Below are 18,645 nucleotides of genomic sequence, written 5' to 3'. Positions count from 1 at the left end.
GGGCTTGATGCTGTAGAAAAGTGGTTTATTGACAGGCCAGCTTCCGCAGCCAGCCGCTGCAAGGTCGTGGGGGTGGGTAGGGCAGTTCCTGATGGCTCCCAGCTCTGCTGGCACGTGTGGGCCTCAGCCCTCCTGAGCAGAGCAGGGCCCTGCAGGCTCTCCCAGCTCAGGGTGTAAAAGGTGATTGGTGTGCGGCTGGGACTGGCCAGAGCCCTGAGAGGTCGCCGCCCGGGTGTGGGTGTAGGTGTCCTAGGCAGGCTGGTGGAAGAGGCTGCCGGTGCAGAGCCTCCGCTTGAGCTCCTGCCACAGCAGCTGCCGCTCCCGCTGAGCCCCCTTCATGACCCCGCTGTTCTCTAGGGCGCGGCGGGACAGGTAGGGCAGCACCTCCATCACGGGCCCGTAAGGGACATACTTGTACACAGGGAAGCCTGCCTGGCCTGCACACAGGGGCAGGAGAGGTGAGGCCCCGCCCTGCCCCTCGAGATACAGCTCCGCCCTGAGGCCTGCCCCACCCCCAGGGAGGCCCAGTTCCGCCCTTACACCCCACCCCTGCACCCGGGAGGCCCAGCTCCAGCCCCGCCTCTGGAGAGACCCAGCTCTGCCCTCCTTCCACCCACCGTGCTACAGCCCTGCTCCCAGGGAGACCCAGCTCCGCCCCCAAACCCCAATCCTGCACCCTGGAGGCCCAGCCCCACCCCCAAGGAGGCCCCAGCTCTGCCCCGGTGCTACAGCCCCGTCCCCAGGGGCCCAGCTCTGCCCCCGCTCCCCAGCCCTGCACCAGCCCCACCCCGGGGAGGCCCCTCACCCAGCGGGAAGCTGATCTGGTCACACATGCCCAGAAGCTGTCCAAAGTACACCTGGCGGTCGGCAGGGTGCAGGCCCAGCTCCTCCATCCTGTAAATGGGCAGGGAGCGGGCTGAGCCCCTCACCCCAAGAACCCTACCCGCAGGGTTAGGTGAGGGCACAGCCTCTGTCCTGCCTACTGCAGGCCTCCGCCCAGCTGCTCCTGCTGCGGGCCAAGGCCACCAAGTGTCCCCTGCCCCAGCCAGCCTCCCCTCCTGCTGTGCTTGCCCCCAGCTGCCCAGAGAGGCAGACTCACCCAGCAGCGGGCCCTCCCACCAACCCCTCCTCAAGCCCTCAGTACCAATGTTGTTCCCAGCCCCACAACCTGCCACCAGCCCCTCACTGGCTGCCCTGTGCACACTGCAGTCACTAGCCACTGGTGGCCACCGAGCCTCTGAAGGATGGGTGGTCTGAGTCGAGATGCACTGCACACGTCAAACACACATGGGCCTCTGAAGACGGTGTGCAAACAGAATGCGGAGTATCTCACTGCGGTTTTGGGTGTGTGGGGTTAATTGAAATGTATCTAATTCAACTTCTGTTTTCTAAGGTGACTGCAAAGTGTTTGGGATCAATGCCCGTGGCTCACATTTCTCCTAGTGCCACACACACACTAAGGTGGAGGCCCCAGGTTCGGTCCACACCCTCCCTACTCTCACTTCCACTCGTAGGATCTTTAAAAAATCCCCAGGGTTCGGAATACTTATGCACTGGTGATGCTCACCCTTTACCTCTGGCTCCTGACCAGGCAGATCCGCAGCCACCACCCTCCCTCCACCTGGGTCCTCACACCCACCCAGGCTGGGCCCGTCACGGGACCCCCATCCCATCCCTGGAGCCCACCACCCTTCTCGCTGTCTCCAGGCCCCACTCCAGGCTCCCAGAGCACTCAGTGCGCCTCGCTCTGGACATCCACACAAGGGGCGTCCCACAGACTCTTCTCTCCCTCGCCCGGGGCTGGGCTCCGAGGTCGAGCCCCAGTCTGGGAACAGGCAAGTGGCGTCGTGTGAAATCTGCCCCTCCCCACCCCCTGCGGCGGCTCCTTCCATGCCAGCCCACACCCACGGCCATGTGACTGCAGCTGCCCCAGCACAGGAGAGGCTCTCCATCCACCTGGCAACACCTGAGCTGGGCCTGACTCATTCTGGCCCACAGAACCACAGCAGACATGACGCGGGCAAGGGCCTGCTCTCTCCAGGTCTTCTGCAAGCCTGAAGCCACCTTGGAGAAGCCTGAGCTAGCCTGCTGGACACCCGACCTGGGGGCCCGTGCCCTTCGCTGCCCTGGCCACAGATGAAGCCGTTCAGGGCCGACAGGACCCCAGCTGATGCAGGACAGCCCCAGACCAGGCCCACTCACCCTGCCGGCTCACAAGACACTGTGCACGCCCCCAAGCTGAGGACGGGCTCATGACTCGGCCAAACCTAGCCCAGGCTCTCTGACAGGGTCCCTAACGTGTGGCCCCAGAGACCACAGCGCTTCCCCGGGAAGTCCAGCCCAAGCTCTTCCAGGCCCAGGGCCCCTGGAGCAGGACACAAGACGCCAGCCTGCCTGCAGGGCAGAGGCTCCCCCAGAAGGGCCTGGCCAGGCTGCGGGGCCTGGGACGGCAGGGCACTCGGGTCAGGGAAGCCGCGTCTAGGGCTGCAGGGCTAGGTCAAGGTGGAAGGCCAGCCCAGCTCCCGTGGAACAATCTAGAAGCTAGGAGAAAGGAGGCCTTCTGTGGACAGTAACTCCTTCAGCAGGCTCGTGGTCCTTGCCTAGTCAGGCTGAGAGGACCAGCCTGGGACCAAAAGCTGAAGTGCAAAAGGGCAGCCACAGGCGGTTGAGACTGTGATGGGGACCGGAGGAGGTGGGCGCCAGCAGGGCCTCTGTGAGCACCGTCAGGGGCAGGGGCGGGGGGGGGGGGTGGCCCTGGGCACAGAGGGACCAGCCTCGATCAAGGCTCCAGCACAAAACTGCATTTTAAGCCTAAGCAAAAACCAGCTTTTAAAATTGCAACTCAATCCAGTGTTCCTTCCAAAGTCAAGGAAGCCAGAACTCATCTCCCTTGGGCACAGAAGGGTGCCCCCGGCCACCCCACATCCAAGGACGGGGCAGGGTGTCCAAGGAGGCCCCAGGGAGTAAGGGAAGAAGGTTAAGAGCCCACCCAGCCAGGATGCCAGTCAGAGCCCCCCACCCCACCCCAAGGAAACACCTGACCGCCCCCCCACAGGACTCCAGAGGCTGCTCTGGCCGCCCCACGGCCTCCACGCTCCTGTTCCCAGCCAGGTGGCTGCAAGGGCAGGCATCAGAAACCGTGGCTCTGAGCTGCAGATTCAGGCTGCGTAAAGCAGCCTTTGGCAGGAGAAGGCCAAGCAGGATATTGCTGAACCACTCAGGACAACCAGTCACCCCAGGCAGCACCAACAAGTGCCCCGGGCACACTCCGGCACCTCCAGTACCCAGGCCCTGGCTAGGGGTGCCCGCTGTGGGAGAGGGGCCCGCCTTGCTCCTGGGGAAGGCGCAGGCCAGCGAGGCCACCACGCACCCAGCCTCCTATGGGGTGGGGGGAGGAGCCAGAACCCCTGGTGGGGTCCACGTTCGGTCAAGATATGAGATAAGAGAACATAGGGTGGGGACTCGCCCGTGGTTAGGACACGGCACCTCTACTGCCGGGTGGACAGCTGTGACCCCTGTTAGGGAACTAAGGCGCTTCCCCGATGGCCTAGCAGGTAGAGAGCCCACCTGCAGCGCAGGAGACACAGGAGGCCAGGGTCAGCCCCTGGGTCGGGAAGGCCCCTGGGAGAGGAGATGGCCACCTGCTCCAGTATCCTTGCCTGGAGAGTCCCACGGACAGCGGGGCCTGGCAGCCCACAGTCCATAGGGGTCAATCCCTGGGTCGGGAAGACCCCTGGGAGAGGAGATGGCCACCCACTCCAGCATCCTTGCCTGGAGAGTCCCACGGACAGCGGGGCCTGGCGGCCCACAGTCCATGGGGGTCACAAGAGGCGGACACGACTTAGCAGCTGAGCACTGCACTGGGGAAGTAAGATCCCACAAGTCACAAATCAATGCCAAAAAGAATAAAAAGGAATGTATTTCACCTCATTCCTATCTGTGACTTACAAGGCTGCCCCATGGGGACACAGACCACGTTAAATCCCAAGCGCAGTTTAAAGTGCTGCGAAGCTGCCTATAAACGAGGCAACGCGTCTCAGGCCGCTGACGTTTCACGCTGTGTGAATCGCCTGATGACACTTACTTTGAATCAGAACCTGAGGAAGTCAGGTATTAACGCTAAAAGCCAAAGGAACTGCAGGCAGCCTTTCTGCTACTGCAGTGAGATGCCCAGCTGGACCAGGGGGTCCGGGGGCCACAGATGTCCCCCGAAACCCCGCCTGCCTCACGCTTCCAGCACAGCCCAGGGCACGGGGTGGGGCGGGGGGGCAGGACCCACCTGCGCAGCGTGAAGCGCACGGTGCCCTCGTTGTGCGAGGCCACCATCACCGCGGCCCTGGCGTTGTGCTTCAGCTCCTCCAGGACATAGTCCAGGCACCTGGGGGGGTGGAAATGTGAGCCAGGCCCGCACAGCCCCCTGGGGGCAGAGGCCGCAGGCCACCTGGGGTTCTGGGACCACGGGGAGGAGCAAGTGTCCCACTCAGCTGGGGTCGTGCGTCCAACAGCACGGAGGCCGGCGCCCCGAGATGCCTGGAGCCCTGCCCCCTGGGAGCCGGGCGCCGCCCACCTGTGGTACACAGCGCTGGTGGCCTCGTACGTGGGGTTGATGGGGTCCTCGTAGCCCACCTCCAGCGCCCGGGCGCGCTCCTGGGCCATGTACGCACCACGCACCAGCTTTGCCCCGAAACACCAGCCCTCCCGGCGAGCCAGCTCCACATCCAGGGTGACGTTGTCATAGGCATCCTGCGGGCCGCGCCAGAGGTCAAGGACGACCGGGATGGGCCCCCCTCCAGCCTGTGTCCCCCAGCAGAGCCCCCCTGGGGCCTGGGTGCCCCCAGCGTGTAGCCAGCAGCTGGGGCCACTTGGCGGGGGCTCTGCAAGCCGTCAGCACCTGCCGGGACCCCACCACCCACGTGCCCTGTCCCCAAAGCCCCGACGCCAACCTCCGGCCCCTCCAAACACCCAGCTGGGCCCCGAGCGGCCAGCCAGGGTTTGCACCAGGGTCCCTGAAGCACACACACAAGTCTGGGCGGGGCCCCAGAGCCTGCGTCAACACTCAGAGAGAACCAAGCTGCAAAGGGCCGGAGAAGACGGCCACCCAAACCCTGCAAAGGGCCGGAGAAGACGGCCACTCAAAACCTGGGGATTGGGGCCCTTTCAGTGGACTCAGAAAGCTGCTCCGCCCGTGCTCCTGCGGCCCCTCATCCCCAGCGCGGGGCGGGCGGGCGCACACCCTGAGGTAGCACTGGAACGTGTTGAAGACGAGCGGCCTCTCCACGTTGAACCTGCGCTGCGTCTCCAGCGTCAGGCGGCTGATGGCTGGCTGGAAGTAAGTCTGCTCCGCATCCACCATCAGCCGCACGCCCGCCTGGCTGGCTTTCTGAGGGACGCAGGGGAGGGGATCTGTGTGGGCACAGGTGAACAGGTGCCCCCTGGCCCCAGAGCGTCCCGGGCGCCCCGCCCTGACCCCAGCGCGTCCCGGGCACCCCCCCCCCCGACCCCAGCGCATCCCGGGCGCCCCCCGACCCCAGCACGTCCGGGCGCCCCCCGACCCCAGCACGTCCCGGGCGGCCCCTCCTACCCAGCAAGTCCCGGGCGCCCCCCGACCCCAGCGCGTCCCGGGCGCCCCCCGACCCCAGCGCGTCCCGGGCGCCCCTCCCCGACCCCAGCGCGTCCCGGACGCCCACCTTGGCCAGCACGCCCATCCTCTGCAGCATGCGTGTCATCTGCCGCTCCTCCTCCTCTGTGAACTGCGACAGCACAGGCTCCAGCCGTCCCGTCTGCGGGTCAGGGCCATCCGGTCACGGCGGGCTCCATGCCTCGGCCCCTAGGCCAGCACAGCCCGCTCCCACAGGCGCCCTCTACAGAGCCTCCCGACGTCCCGGGCCTGGTGCCCAGGCCCCTCTCCCCACCATGCCATGTCCACTGCCCAGGGTGAAGGCCACTGCCCCGCCCAGGGGCCCCCAGCCACCAGGGCCCAGGACCATGCTGCCCCCGGGACACCAGCTCCCGTGCTGGCCCGGCCTGCACCCAAGGAGTCTGACCCCACACAAGGTGACCCCCACGCCTCCCCGAGGAAGCCCCGGCTCTGTGCGTGGGGCCCCCCACGATGACCCTGTGGGAACCGTGAGGCGGGGACCAGCTGGCTGGGGCACATCACCTGCATGTTGGGGACCACCAGGTGCCTGGAGAGCTCGGTCCTGCTGTCGATGAGGCTGCACCAGTCCAGCAGGTCCAGCGTGCTGCGAGAAGAGGCGCCAGCAGCAGGCAGCAGCCTGACCACAGCTGCCCGTGCCCACCACACGCCCAGGCCCCTCACCAGCACCCCCCTTGCAGGAGTGCCCCCAGACCAAGCCCCACGGGGCCTGCCTTGAAGCACAGATACAAATGGAAACAGTGCATCCTCTGTTTACGAGACAGAAGTGAGACGCAGACCCTTCGGAGGACCTCAGCTGCCCTCATCCTCCACCCGCCTGCCAGGCAGGTCCGGGACAGTGGGGTGTAGCACCCCCACTCAAGAACCCAAACAATTCCCTGGGAAGCTCTGGGGTTCGGGGGTCCCACAACCTAGCGGAGAGTTAGCAGGATCGGGAGAGGCCATTGAGGCTCACCCAGAACCCTGACTGGACGCAGGCGGCCACCCCCCGGGACCTCAGTGGGGCTCTGCCTACCCAGACTCGCCCAGCGTCTCTGCGGTGAACCAGTCCTCGATCTCCGCCCGGGACGCGATGCCCATCTTGACCACACTTTCCTGCAGAAGCGGGGGCGGCGGGGGGGGGAGGTGTCGGTCCCTCCCCGCCCCCCTCCCAGCCCTTGTCACAAGCACCTCCTGCCCTGCCTGCTGGCCTGCGATGCCAGGCTGAGCTCCTCACACCAGCACGAGACCCAGCTATCTTCTGCCTTGGGTCTCCACTCCACAGACGGCCTCTCCCTGCCACCCACCACCCCCCAAGGCTCCCCACATGCCTGCCCACCCCCTGCAGGGCCCCCCACTCCCACCCAGTGGCTGCCTGCCGAGTCTCTCCCCGCTGCACACAGGCCCTGGAGAAGCGGCAGGATTCAGACACGGCCAGGCCTCCTGGGCAGGGTTCCTCACGGCCCACCTGCCCACAGCCACCAGGGAGGGGCACCCACCTGCAGAGCAGCCACCTCAAGCTTCGTGTCCACAGCGGCCAGCCCAGCCTTGCCCTGCTCAGCAGCCACGTGGTGGAAGAAGCGTCTCCACTTGGTCAGCACGTCCGAGAACTGCAGCTGCGGACGCCAGCCCTGAGCTTCCACCCGGGGGCCTGTGAGCCCCGCCCAGGACCCCCTGCAGCCCAAGCCCCCAAGCCCATCTGTGCACCCGGCTCCCGGCCGGAGCCCCCCGAGCCCGCCCAAGTGCACCCAGAGCCCAGGCCACCGGTATGTGAGTGAGGGCACCTTCGCTTAACTCTCGTAGTGCCCCGCATTCATACCAACCCTCTGTGGGTGCAGGGCGGGGCGGGGGGGGGGACAGGGGGTTCTGACATTCACCAGAAACTGCGGTCTCCCCAAAGCCGTGAGCTTAATGGCTGAGAAGCCGTCCTCGCTGGCTCCGCCTGTGAGAAGCCACAGGAAGGGCCATCAGGGCCTTGGGGGCTAGGGGGACCCTGAGCCCAGAATGTGTGCCGCTCCAGTCAGGGCATGGTCTCAGCAACATGGAGGAGGCTGCAGGCAGCGGGCAGGGCCACATCTTCCATGGGTTACGCACGACACCCAGCCCCAAGACCCCCAGAAAGAGAATGGTCTCACTCGAATGATCCACCCAGTGAGACGGTCGGTGGTACCTGTCCTCCCAGGAGAACACCTGTCTGCCCTCGCCCCCAGGCCCGGGCAGGCCACCCAGCCCTAGGAATCTGCTCTGGTGGCTACCTGGCAATTTCAGGCTGCGGTGGCAGCGGCAGGAGGGGAGGGCCCTTCGAGGACCCAGACACCTGGGCCGGGTGACCAGCCAGGGGAGAAACACCAACCCCGCGTGGCCCATGAGTGCCCTGTGCACAGCTGCCCCTGAGGCCCCTGCAGGCAGGCAGGCCACACAGAGGGCTTGGAGCTGGCCACGTGCGGTCAGGAAGGCGGGGGGCCAGGGAGTGGGGGAGGCCTGCCCACGCTCGCCCACATGGTTCCTCTCCAGGGGCCTCAGCACCCAGGGCCGCCCAGAGGGCGCACGGAGCACAGACTCGCGCTCAGAGCTCCGGCGGGAGGCGGACGGTGCTCCGCCACCTCCGTCCCTCTTGTCTGGCTGCTGGAAGCCCATGATCACACCTCCGCTCGTCGGTCCCCAGGCCAGAACCACGGAGACGCCCTGAGCCCTGGACACCAGGCAGCCTCTGTCTGTGCGACCAGTCAGGCGCCCGATGCTGACCCCAGCGGGCTGCCTCTGGGTGGTCCTCACTCCTGTCCCTGGAATGTTCACAAAGTGTCGGGGCCCTAACTGGAGAGCTGCTGGGGACCCACTGGGCTTCTGAGACTGAAGCACACCGAGGCCTGCATGTCTTCCGGTTGAGCTCGCCTCGTGAGGGGGTGGTCATGCCCAGGGGCCACGCCGGGCAGCATCTCCATCCGGGAGGGCGCGGCCGCAGCCCCTGGGACGGTGCTGCCCTCGGCAAAGCCAAGCAACGTGTGACGAGATCCAAGTCCCCCAGCAGGTCCGCATCTGGGCACCTGGGGCCAGCCAGGCTTCTCAGGAAGCAACGGGCTGGACTGGGTGTGTGAGCCCAGACCGCCTCCCAACCTTGGCCACCAAGATGCGGACCGAAGCCTGGGTGAGCGCTGCAGCCCCCGCCTCGAGCTCGCCCTCGTGTCCCTGAAGCAGGGGCCGGCCTGGCCTCACCTGAGGCCTCGATGCAGCGCAGGAAGGTCTCCATGTGGCTGTCACACTTGGCCTCACTGGCACAGAAGTAGGTGCGGGCACGGGTGACCCCGTCCCTGCGGTCCCCGGAGGCCCGGTGCGCCTGGAACTGGTTCTCCCTCTTACTGACACCTGGGGGCGGGGCGGCAGCCTGAGTCCCCCCTCCACGGCCCTGCACACGGCCCCCGCTGGAGCTGCACCCGCTCTGCCTCCAAAGCAGCCCAAGCCTGCTCCCTGACTCAGCCCGGGTCACACCCAGGTAGGGAAGGCAGAGCCCAGGCCCCCAGAAAGGCCAGGAGGGCGTGTGGGGCACCTGGGGACACGGGCTGGAGCTGCAGTAGCAGCCCTGGGCCCCAAGCCAAGAGGTGTGTGCAAGGGGAGAAGGCTCACTCCTGACTGGCTCCCCTTGACTCACCGCGGCCGTCGCGCTCCAAGGCCGAGGAACAGAACCTGCAGGAGAAAGGGGGCGGGGAGGGTCAGGCCCCCACTGCAGAGGGCGGGCAGCGGGGGCAGGCAGGGGGACACTGAGCCGGACACTGACGAGGGGGGCAGCTCGCCTGCCAGGTGGGAGCGCCCTGCCCTGCCCAGCCCACCCTCCAGGGTCACCTCCTCTGAGCCTGGCAGACAGGGCCCAGCTGACAAGCCCTGCACCCCACAGCCTCCCCCCAGGGAGCCCCTCCTTACAGCGGGTGAGGGGCAAACAAAGCAACACACAGCCCAAGGCCTGGGTGGGTCCTTCCTGAGAGGAAAAGGCAGGGCCCCAACCCGAGACAGGGTGGCCGCCAGCTTCCGCCCCCCTGCCCTCCCCTCACGGCCGCCCACCTCACCCACGCGCCGCAGGGTTACTTTCGAACCCACAGTCCGAAGGTGTGATTCCAGCGTCCACCCTCCCTTGGCTGCCCCGACCATCACACCTGAACACCCAGGTCCTCCCGAGGGCAGGGCCCTAGGCCAGCCTGGAGGAGGCACCGCAGCTGCAGCCTGGCGGGGTGGAGGGACGCCACGGCCCCCATCCACACCGAGGCTGTGGGGGCTCGAGCCTGCTCCGTCAGCACACAGCCCAGAGTCCACCTCTCAGGCAACCACCCGCCACAGAAGGGACACCATCGCTCAGAGGCCCCCAGGGCCGGGGCCGGTGACAGTCCCAGGTAGCGGCCAGCCACCTGCCCTCCAAGCCCCAGCCAGGCTCCAAAACCACAGGAAGCAACCAGCCACACAGCCGCGGTGTGGGGCCAGGGCCCAGCCTGAGCAGAGAGCACTGGGGGGACAGGGCTGTGGTTCTCCTCTGGCCTCCTGATCCTCAGCCCCCTGGAAGGAGACAGTTTCAGCGGGGACGAGCAGGCCTGCGAGTGGGCGGGGCCTCTGGGAGACAAAAGGGGCAGCTGACAGGCTGGGGGGGGTGTCATCTCAGCACGGGGAGAAGGGGGAGCACACTCTGGGCACACACACGCAGCCACATGTGCACACGTGTTCAGACAACACACAGACATGCGGACACACGTGCACACACACATGTGCAGACACACGTGCAGGCGCGCACACGCATGCACAGCCCGGGATGTGCAGAAGGGAGCGAAAGAGCGCCAGGAAGGGCGGGCCCAGGAGGGAAGGGCAGGAAGGGCAGGAAGCCCGGGCCGCGCCCCCTGCCGTCTCTAAGCTCAGCTCTCCGCCAGGAGATTTGCTGGCTGGACGCCCTTTAGGAGAAAATTAAAGGTGAGGGCGTGGGGGTGGCACAGTGGTAAAGAACCCGCCTGCCAGTGCAGAACACTCCGGAGACACAGGTTCAATCCCTGGGTGGGGAAGATCCCCTGGAGGAGGAAACAGCAACCCACTCCAGTCTTCTTGCCTGGAGAATCTCATGGACAGAGGAGCCTGGCGGGCTGCAGTCCTCGGGGTTGCAAAGAGTCGAACACGACCGCACCACTGAGCGTGCACACACACGTAAGAGGTGAGGAGGGGCCATGCTGGCTGCCCCCACACTGAAGGAGGAAGCAGAGCACCCTCCATCTTGAAAGCAGGGCCCCAATCTGGGCCGGACTGCGGACTTTGAACTATATGCCCAGCATCTATGGAAACGACGTACCAACTGGATAACAGGCCCCTGGAAGGAAGAGCCCCAGGACTCTCCATGCCTAAAAGAATACCCTAACTATCTGTGTAACCAAATAGAATCATACATTCTATGATGCTTATTGGGATATAACCACAAGCCTATTGATAACTCTCCACTGTTAACTACCTGGGCTTAAGGCATATGAATCACAGGTTAACTTTGATTGTGTCTTTCTTTTTCCTTTGTTCAGACTAGTTTCAGGAAACCTTATACACTTAGGGTGTATAAGCTTTTCACAAAGACTGGTCGGGGTCCTTGGCTAAGAGGAGATTCTGCCTTGGGCCCGCCGGTGTAATAAGCTGCACTCCACTATCTGCCTTGTCCTTCTGAGTGAGTTTGTTTCCCAGAATGCATGGCTACAACACCAGCTCTGCCCTGATTAAATGTGGGAGGCAGGAGAGAAGCATGGAAGAGCTTGGCAGCCCCAGGCCCTGGCTCCAGGCAGCACCCAAGACCCCGCACACAATCCCAACCACGCCCTTCACCCTGGGGACCCAGGCCAGGCCTGGCACAGCCAGGACAGACACGTCTGCTGCCCGCACTGTCCCGGCTGCCGTCACAGCCCATCATCGGGAGGAAACCTCCCCCTGCTCCCCCGCCCCGTGGTGCTTAGCCTGCTGGGGCTGCCCTGGAGGGCTCCTCTCCTGGAGTGAGGACCCTGGCCTCCGCCTTCTAACAGCTGTTCCGGGAACCACCATCCCACCGTGCCTGGATGGCCACTCTGCCTCCCACTTCCCACCCTGGGAAGCCCCCCAGGCTCCTCCTCCCAGTGGCAGGGGCGTCAGCATCATTCCTGGGGCAGGGTCTAGGGGCCTGTGATCACTCCGTTCCCCACCCCCGCGGGAGCTCGATGGCTGGATGTTGGATCAGCGCCCGTGAGCCCGGTTCTGCACCCTCAGCCCAGCCCCGCCGGACACACGGGGTGGCCAGGCAACTGCAGACAGGCCACCCTCTGAGGACAGAGAGGGACCGCAGCTAACGGCCCAGAGGCCAGCCAGCAGGGCTCTGGCAGGACCAGCGGCCCAGGGTCACGGGCTCCATGCCTGCGGCCAGCCCCGCCTCCCAACGCTCCCCTGCAGGGCAAATTGCCCGGGGAAAGGAGGCTTTTCATACCAGAGAAAGAACTTCCATTGTGAAACCACCAACCCCCACCCAGACCCAGTGGGACACGGCCCATTAGTTATTCAAAAGGCACCCCAGGCAGCCACCAGCCACCAGGAACGGGGGTGCGGAGCTGGAGAACCCCGCCTTCATGACAGCAAATTGAGAGACAGGGGCTTGGCTCCCCAAGCCAATCAAGCAGCGGCTCCGCTGGGACATTCCGTTCCCAGGGCTGGAGTCTCCTATGACCCGACCCCTCCCTGCCCCTGGCCGGAGAAAACATCAAACCTGAGATGCGGCAGGCGACTCAGCGAGCCTGTTCCCCCCTCACTGGCTCAGGCGCAGCTGCTATCAGGACTCTGCGCGGCCTGGCCTGGAGGGGAGCAGAAACCAGCCCAGCAACCAGGCAGGCATTCTGCAAAGCAAGGGCTGGATCTGCCTGAGTCTCCAATGGGGACCCGTCCTGTGGCCCAGGAGGGAAGTGGGGGGGTGCCCTCCTGCCCCCACACCCCCTGCCCAGAGAACAGACCCTGCAGCCAGTCAGTGACCTCAGCAGAAGCCGCTGGGAGCCGGCGCATTCCATTTCCCTTGGATGGCCCCGGGCAGGCTCCACCCCTGCCAGGAGGACCCCAGCTGCTAATCAGAGGCCAGGCAGAGGGACCGCCCTGGTGGTCAGAACCCTCTGAAGAGATGCTTCACCAGGAAGCCAGAAGACCACCAATGCCAGTGTGATCATCTGTGCCACACCACTTGACTTTGCCAGCCCCCCACCCACAGGGTGACAGCAACCTGTGACCTTCATGCGTCACAAGGCATTACTCTTGCTGTGCTCCAACCATTTAAAACTGCAGCCATGATCCTTAGCCTGCAGACTGTGCAAAGCCAGGAGGATCAGACTGGGGGCCAGGGTTGGCCAGCCACAGCCTCGGGCACACAAGGCCTTGGTGAAGGCTCGGGCCGTCATCCTCAGGGGACGAAGGCCCAACTCCAGGCGGGCCCAGGAGGGCTGCAGAGGTCGGGCAGCCGGAGCGCCCCCAGCAGTCCCAGACGGTCCCACCCGCGGGCGTCACGTGGCCCTTACTCCATCTCCGTGCGCTCGGCCTCCTCAGGCGTCAAGTCCTCCTCCACACCGTAGTCCAGGATGGAGCCCACGCCGAAGGCCTTGTTGCGCTGGATCAGGGGCCGGATGGACTCCTGGTCCTCGCCAGCCACAAACTGCCCATAGAAGGTCATCTTCATCAGCGTGTTGAACAACCTTTGCCCCAGAAGTTTCCTGGCAAGGCGCAGCAGCTGGAAGGCAAGGGGAGCGGCTGTCTGGGGCCACCTGGGCTCCTGGCCCCCAGCAGGCCTCCCTGCTTCCTCCCTGGTCACACAAAGCCCTGACATGCTCCCTGGGGCCACACTCGGCGCAGGGCCCTGGTTTTACGGCCACACCACCCAGAATGGCTTGCTTTCTGCTCGTAGGCGCCAGCTGTCCCCAACTCCTCGTCAGAGTTGGCCAGTCCCCGGCACTGCTCTGACCCCTCTCCTGCCCTGCAGGCTCACAGGTGACCCCGGAGGCACGTGGCAGCCACCTGACCACCGCTGGGTGGATACAGCGACTGGCAGGCCTCTCCGGAAACAGCAGCGGTGGGTGAGTTCACAGCGTTGTCTGTATCCACGCCTCGGCTGGGGATGACGGGGACTGGTGTGACTTCCTCGGAGGCAAGCACCCAGAGTTTCCAATGTTTTGCTCACTGCTTATTCCAAGTCCCTAAAACACTGCCTGGCAAGGGGCTGGCCCTGCAGTGGGTGCTGAACAGATGAACACACAGAACTCCGAGCGGCACGAGCCCCGCTGGAGGCAGCAGGGGCCAGAAGCGAGGCGGGTAACCGCCCCCAAGGGTCCAGGAGGCGACAGCCCACGGGGGGCCAGTGGGGGCTCGGCACAGTCATGCGTCCACCGCAGACCAGCAGCCCAGGCATGCGGGCCCCAGGGGAAGACAGCCACCCAAACCACTCAGCTTTCTCCTCCACCCGCCAGCACCACACCCCAAATTCCTGCCATCTTCATTCAAATGGGCCAAGCAGGTGCCCCCTGCCCAGCGCAGTTCTACGCTGAGCGAAACAGAGGAGGGACTCCCCTCCTAGTGGCAGGGAGACCCGGAAGGTGGGAGGGGCAAGGTCCTTCACAGGGTGCAGAATGGGGGCGAGGGGGTGCCAGACAGGGCGAGAGGAGGGCTCTGCCAGGCAGGGAGGCAACAAGGCGGGACGGGATCAGGATGGGGGGCAGGGGTGGCCACTGGAGGACACACCCACCACCTGTCCGGGAACCCCTGTGCCACCTCCAGCTCCAAGACCGGGACAGTCTATGGCTTCTCAACCCCACTGAATAACAGAACCCCACTTTCTTGTGGGGATCAGGCCTCAAGGGACCATCTCCAGTCCAAACAAAAGCATGGGTCAGTCACAGGCCTTCATCCCCAAACCAGCATCAAACGGCCCATGCCACCCCAAGGCTGATACAGCTGCCCTGCGCCTGGCACTCCGACAGACGCTCAGGGGGCCACATGGCATGCCGAGGGCAAAGGTTTCCAGGCCATCACCTCTTCCCGTTGGCAGCCTCTGCCCAGTGTCTGACTTTATTGCCTCTCATTGTTTTTATAAGGAAGATTGGAAATGGAAAGTGAAAGCGCCAAGCTGGGAGAGGGCAGCCTTCTCCTGCCTCCCAAGAGCCCCGGACAGAAGTCAGGGAGTCTGTGGGCCTGGGCAGCCTCACTGAAGGGCAAGTCAAGTCTCCAACAAATCCAAGTTCAACCCAGAGGCAGACGAGGCAGAATCAGGGACCTGAGAGTCAGCACTCAGCTGTGGGAAATCCCTGACATCACACATGCCGATTTCGAGGACTGTCAGAAACACGACGTGGATGTGGGCCGGCTGTCTGCTGTTGGGCTGGCAAACTTGCCCGCCCAGAGACACACGGTCAATGATCTAGGCTGTGCAGGCCACGCAGTCCGTACTAGGCACTCGGCTATCGTGGAGGAGCCCCCGACAACACTCACTGAAGGAGCAGGGGCAGGGCTGATGCTGAGGTGTGGTCCAGGGACCTCCTGGTCCCCTTGTGCCCCTGTGTGGTCAGGGGCAACAACACTGAAGGCCCCCCCAGGGGCAGACTCTGTAGAAGACTTAGAGATGCCTACAGGCGAGGACGGGTAAGGCCAGTTTTCTCCCCTCCCTGCCCACACCCTTTCCCCCAGGCTCTCCAGCGCTGGCTCACACCCAAGCACAGAGGCTTTCCTCACAGAACACCTGGACTCTCTAAACCATTCGCAAAAAGGCCTCCCTGTGGACAAGTGCGGGCCCCCACCGGGTCCAGAACCAATGCCACAGCTCAAACGGGCTTCTGCGAGCTGACGCTCCCTGGGGCAGGAGCTGCACAGACCTGCACTGGCTGGGCAGGAGGAATTTCTGCTGCAGGCCAAACCACGAGAAGGACCAGGTCTGGGGAGCAGCCCACAAGCTCCACAGTCTAGTCTCTGCCCTGTTTCCTCCAGCACCAGGCACCAAGGTCCCTGTCCCCAGCAGGACCACCAGCAAGGACGACAGTGGGACAGATCCCTCGGAGGGTGGGCAGGGCACCACCCACAGTGACTGGGCTCCTTAAGCAGGTCCCCAGGTCACAGGCAGAGCACCAGGGGAGAAGCCACCTTGCTCTCCAGGCATCCACAGTGTGGTCAAGGGGCACTGGCCCCAGGCAGACGCCCGAGGGACAGTGGAGCTGGCCTGTCTCTCCTGCCATCGCCCGAAGTGCCTGAGGACTTCAGCCGTGTGGGCTTCTCTGCTGGATCTGAACCTAGCCCTTCCAAAGCCACCCAGCTCTAAGTCTGCCCTCACCACCCACCCGTCGTGGCCTCACCTTCACCTCTGCCCAAGGTGTGGCTAGGTGCTCCTCCTGGGTCCAACCTCCCTAGGCTGTCCCTGGAGCCCAGGTGCCCTCCACACAGCCTCACTGAGAGGTGGATGCCACCCGCATGCAGAGCCTTCAGGACCCTCAGCACCAACTGGACCCTTGCTTTCAACCTGTTCCCAGGGTCACCCTGACCAACAGCGGCTAAGACACTTCTGCTTTTTAATTTCCCAAATCCCTCACACTTTTCAAAGTCATTGTGCTCAAGTTTCGAAAGTCAGATATTTAAGCAGCTTCCCATTCTCTCTCAACACTGTCCGTTCACGATGGTCACGTGGGGGGACCCTAGCTTCCAAGAACTCTGGGGTTCCAGGCTGTGAGCGGCACACGGCCAGGCTACCTTCTCAGCAAAGCGGATGACATTCGATTTCAATCTCAAGTGAGCACTGTGTATTACTGCAGGCACCACACAGCTTAAACTTTAGACTGGTTTTTGTTTTCAGTTGCCATGGTGAAGAATCCGCCTGCAATACCTGACACGTGGGTTGGATCCCTGGGTCGGGAAGATCCCCTAGAGTAGAAAATGGCACCCCACTCCAGGATTCTTGCCTGGGAAATTCCATGGACAGAAGATCCTGGCGGGCTACAGTCCATGGGGTCGCAAAGAATCGGACACGACTGAGCGACTGAACAACCATCCACGACTGATATGTAATAAAATTCATTGCCCGAAAAGCGCGCGCAGGAAACACCGCCCTTCCTAACTTCCCGGCCACGGGCGATGCTCCAGAGTGCCCGCTCTCCACCCTGAAGCCTCGTAACGGCTCCCAGACGGGTGAAGGTCCGCGGGGCCCGGCCGCATCCCCGCCCCGCGGCCCCGCACACCTGCTCGTGACGCGCCAGCAGCGCGGGCGAGGCGCAGAGGCTCAGCACCAGCAGGCTGCGCGCCAGCTCCCAGCTGCGCCGGCTCCGGTACGCCTCCTGCGTGTTGCCGAAGTCCACGGCGGGCACCGGCGGCCGCGCGGTTTCGGCCGGCCGGCACACGGGCTCGGCTCCCGGGCCCGCGGCGGGCTGCTCTCGGGCCGCCGGCGCGGTAGACAGCGGGGCGCGGCGACAGAGGGCGTAAAGCTGCACCCACGACGCTCGCGGGAGACCCATGGCTGCTGTCCGCCCACGTCGGGGTTGCCTAAATAGGCGCCCCGGCCCCGCCCCCGCCAGGCTCCGCCCCGAGCTCCGCGCCACGCCCCTCCCCGGGGCTCCGCCCCCGCGCCCGGCCCTGAGCGGGCTTTTGCAGGCCCTGCCCACCGAGCCACTCCACGTGCGCCCGAGCCCCGCCTTCTCAGCGAGAGGCTACGCCGCAGAGAAGACCCCGCGCTCGGCTGACCTCCCTGGCTCCTCCTGCTCTGCTGGAGCCCACCCTGCACACATGCACACGTGCACATCTGGGCTTTGAGACCCCGGGTCTGCGGAGAATCCGGGAAGGCGAGGGTGATGCTGCTTCTCCTCCAGTGTAAAGGCGCTTTGGGAAACCCTCTCACCGACCGGTCCTCTCCCTGGCCTAAGGCTCGAGCGCTGAAGGAGTCTTGCCAACTCCGTTCTCTCCCGCCCTCCCGATCCCACCGCCCACCCAAGGGGCAGGCGTGGACCACCAGGCTCACCTTGGACGCCCTGACCTGTCCAGCACTTGAGGACTGCGTGACTGTGTGGCGGTCCTGTGTGTCACAGAATCTTCAGCAGCACCATTCCAGGCTTCTCTGTGCCAGACGCCAGCAGCACCCCTCCCCTAGACCTTGCTAATGTCCCCTGGGGCCCCATCATCACGCCCACATTGATGGACACTTCTCCACTTTGTCACGGGCCTCTTCCCCCCTTCCCCCGTTGGAGCTGAAGACAGAAAGGGAGAGACAAAACTTAGCTCCCCTGGGGGTCACCTGGGGGTCCAGGAGCGGAGACTCCACACTCCCAGAGCAGGGGGCCCAAGTCTGATCCCTGGTCAGGGAGCTAGATCCCTCATGCTGCATTTGAGACCCAGTGCAACCAAAGAAAGCAATATTTTAAAAGAAAAGAAAGAAAGAAAGAAAGAAACTAAGCTCCCCAAGAGTAGGCCAGCCTTGCGAGCTAGCTGTGGCCAACAGACTGACCCATTTTCCTTTCATGGATAAGCTTCCCTCCTCCCCAAAACCCTTCAGGGACTCCCTGCTGCTATCCGGACAAGGCTGCTGGCTCAGCCGGGGTCACCGGCCCCCAGAGGCCAGGCCCCCCTACTCCCACCTTACCTCTCGCCATGCTGGTCAGCCTGCCAGGCCCTCCTCTGAGCTCCGGGTCATGTGCGGGCTGCCTGCTGCTCTCGGCCACCTGTGCCCACCGCCCACCCCTGCACCCAGCCCCCTCCCTCTGTCCCCCTCCTCCTCGGGCCCGTTAGCAGGCGCACACATCCCGAGCTGGGCACTGGCTGGACCCCAGCTCCCTCCTCTTGCCCTTGACGCCCAGGCACCTGTGTGCTCCCGCAGCTGCCTCTTGATGTGTCTTTATTGAAGGAAGGAGCGTGTCTGATGTGGGAAGTCTGACGCCGGGCTCCAGGCTGGTGACAGGGCTGGGGACTCGTCCTCTGGGCCCCGCCCTGAACCCTGGGTTGCCCTGGAGTGCCCGCTGGTGCCAGTCTCTCCTCAGCTGAACGCA

At 64.6% G+C, this 18,645-nt stretch overlaps 1 protein-coding gene across 7 annotated transcripts; it reads right to left on the bottom strand.

Annotated features, from left to right (window-relative positions):
* Window positions 1-8: 8 nt before the first annotated feature.
* PRODH (proline dehydrogenase 1) lies at window positions 9-17,195 on the bottom strand. Of its 7 annotated transcripts, none has more exons than XM_069557501.1 (14): window positions 16,852-17,195; window positions 13,162-13,370; window positions 9,282-9,316; window positions 8,849-8,998; window positions 7,513-7,577; window positions 7,135-7,251; window positions 6,672-6,751; window positions 6,161-6,242; window positions 5,688-5,780; window positions 5,234-5,380; window positions 4,568-4,743; window positions 4,280-4,378; window positions 806-894; window positions 9-437 (listed from the first exon to the last, which is right to left on the bottom strand). In XM_069557501.1, exons 1-14 carry the CDS (start codon window positions 17,122-17,124, stop codon window positions 250-252), a joined length of 1,803 nt encoding a protein of 600 aa, XP_069413602.1. In that variant the 5' UTR covers window positions 17,125-17,195; the 3' UTR covers window positions 9-249. The 7 variants fall into 7 exon arrangements, with proteins under 7 accessions (XP_069413602.1, XP_069413603.1, XP_069413607.1 ...); XM_069557502.1 differs by having other exon boundaries at window positions 7,135-7,245; window positions 16,852-17,161; XM_069557506.1 differs by lacking the exon at window positions 16,852-17,195 and adding an exon at window positions 13,532-13,619.
* Between the last annotated feature and the right edge of the window lie 1,450 nt (window positions 17,196-18,645).

Source organism: Ovis canadensis, chromosome 17, assembly GCF_042477335.2.
Source record: "Ovis canadensis isolate MfBH-ARS-UI-01 breed Bighorn chromosome 17, ARS-UI_OviCan_v2, whole genome shotgun sequence".
In the NCBI taxonomy this organism is placed as follows: Eukaryota; Metazoa; Chordata; class Mammalia; order Artiodactyla; family Bovidae; genus Ovis; species Ovis canadensis.
This window is presented reverse-complemented; position numbering and strand designations above follow the sequence as displayed.